Raw genomic sequence first — 1,648 nt, forward strand, 5'->3', positions numbered from 1 at the left:
GGCCCATCTGAGCGCAGGGCCGAGTGTCTCGGAGGCGCGTATGGGCGGACGTCAGGGCGGGAGGTCAGCTCCTGGGGCCCGCGGGCCTTGGGGAGAGCCTGCGAGGACTCCCGCGGTTTGGAGTTCCTTGGATCTTGGGGAGGAGGGGCATGAAGGCGGGTGCAGGCAGGGGGTGTCCCCGATGTCTGTAGGAGGTCTAGGCTTCTCTCCGCGTGGCTGTCTACCAGAGCGCTTGGGACCCCCGCTGGCAGGTGTGGGGAGACTGGGGTGAGTGTAGGGGTAGGAGTAGAAATTAGGGGGCATCTCAGTCCCCTGAGAGCCTCTCTGCAGGGTCCAAAGGGGGGGGTGCCCAGGGCCAGGCACTGGTGTTTCCGGGACCCCGACCTCGCGCTCTGAGTCGCCATCCAAGGCTCCACTTACCCCCGCAGGGAGCCCTGGTCCCGCCTCCCTCTCCTGCAGCTGCTCCACAATGTCCGCCAGGGTGGCCTTCCTGGGGGCGGGGCAGAAAGACCAATGGGGCTCGTGCCTTTCCTCCAGGACCCGCCTGGGGGCCGGACAGTCGCGGTCGCTCAGCCCAGGATGCTGGCCCCATCCGCTCCGGCGCTGCCGCCCGGCGTTGGCCCGCACAGCACCGCGGCTCCGGACACGGCTGCGGACGGAGGACGGAGCCTCTCCCCGCTTGGAGTTTTAAGCAACAGAACGAGCAACATGCAAACGAACCCTTTCCAGCCTTTGGACTCCTGTGGCCTCTCCCCACCCCCTCCTGACTCCCAGCCCCCGGCTCCCATTCCAGCCTGGCCACTCCGGTCCTCATCACTGTCGGGGATGCGCTGGTTCCCCCACGGGACGGTGAGCCCCACAGAAGCAAGGCGAGGGCTTCCTGGCGAAGGCACGCTTCATCCTGCTCTGCCCAGCACGTGCCACACACAGGGCAGGCTCTCAGCAAATGTTCACGGAATGCAAGCTTTAAGAAGGGCCGAGAAGTCACGGCCACTGCCCCGGCGGGTCTGGCTCAGTGGACAGAGCGTCGGCCTGCGAACTGAAGGGTCCCAGGTTCGATTCTGGTCAAGGGCATGTACCTTGGTTGCGGGCACATCCCCAGTAGGGGGTGTGCAGGAAGCAGCTGATCCATGTTTCTCTCTCATTGATGCTTCTAACTCTCTATCCCTCTCCCTTCCTCTCTCTAAAAAATCAATACAATATATTAAAGAAAAAAAAGGGATCAAGAAGTCATGGTCACTGGGTCTGGCTCAGTGGATAGAGCCTGGCCTGTGGACCAAAGGGTCCTGAGTTCGATTCTGGTCAAGAGCACAAGCCCAGGTTGCGGTTGGAAGGCAGCAGATGATTTTTATCTCCTCATTGATGTCTGTCTGTCTGTCTGTCTCTCTCTCTCTCTCTCTCTCTCTCTCCCTTCCTCTCTGAAATAAATAAAAATATAAAAAATAAAGTTAAAAATAAAGTTATTGTCACTGAAATATATTTGACCCAAAGACCTCTTTGCGGGGACACAGCTGATGGGACTGATTCGCTAAAACACTGGTTAACTGTCCTTTGCTTCCGTGGCTGCGGGACAAAGGCCGCCCCTGCCCTCTCTGAGGCTCAGGCTACATCTCTGCAGAACGGATGCCATGGCTCCCCCTCCCAGGGC

General features: G+C 60.0%; 1 protein-coding gene across 1 annotated transcript in view; it reads right to left on the reverse strand.

Moving 5' to 3' along the window:
- SPTBN4 (spectrin beta, non-erythrocytic 4) overlaps positions 1-1,648 on the reverse strand; it is a 75,984-nt gene that overhangs the window by 3,945 nt on the left and 70,391 nt on the right. The window contains 1 exon segment of the mRNA XM_015560940.1: positions 385-678. Coding sequence (XP_015416426.1) covers positions 385-678 — 294 coding nt within the window.

Source organism: Myotis davidii, unplaced genomic scaffold (assembly GCF_000327345.1).
Source record: "Myotis davidii unplaced genomic scaffold, ASM32734v1 scaffold736, whole genome shotgun sequence".
Lineage (NCBI taxonomy): Eukaryota > Metazoa > Chordata > Mammalia > Chiroptera > Vespertilionidae > Myotis > Myotis davidii.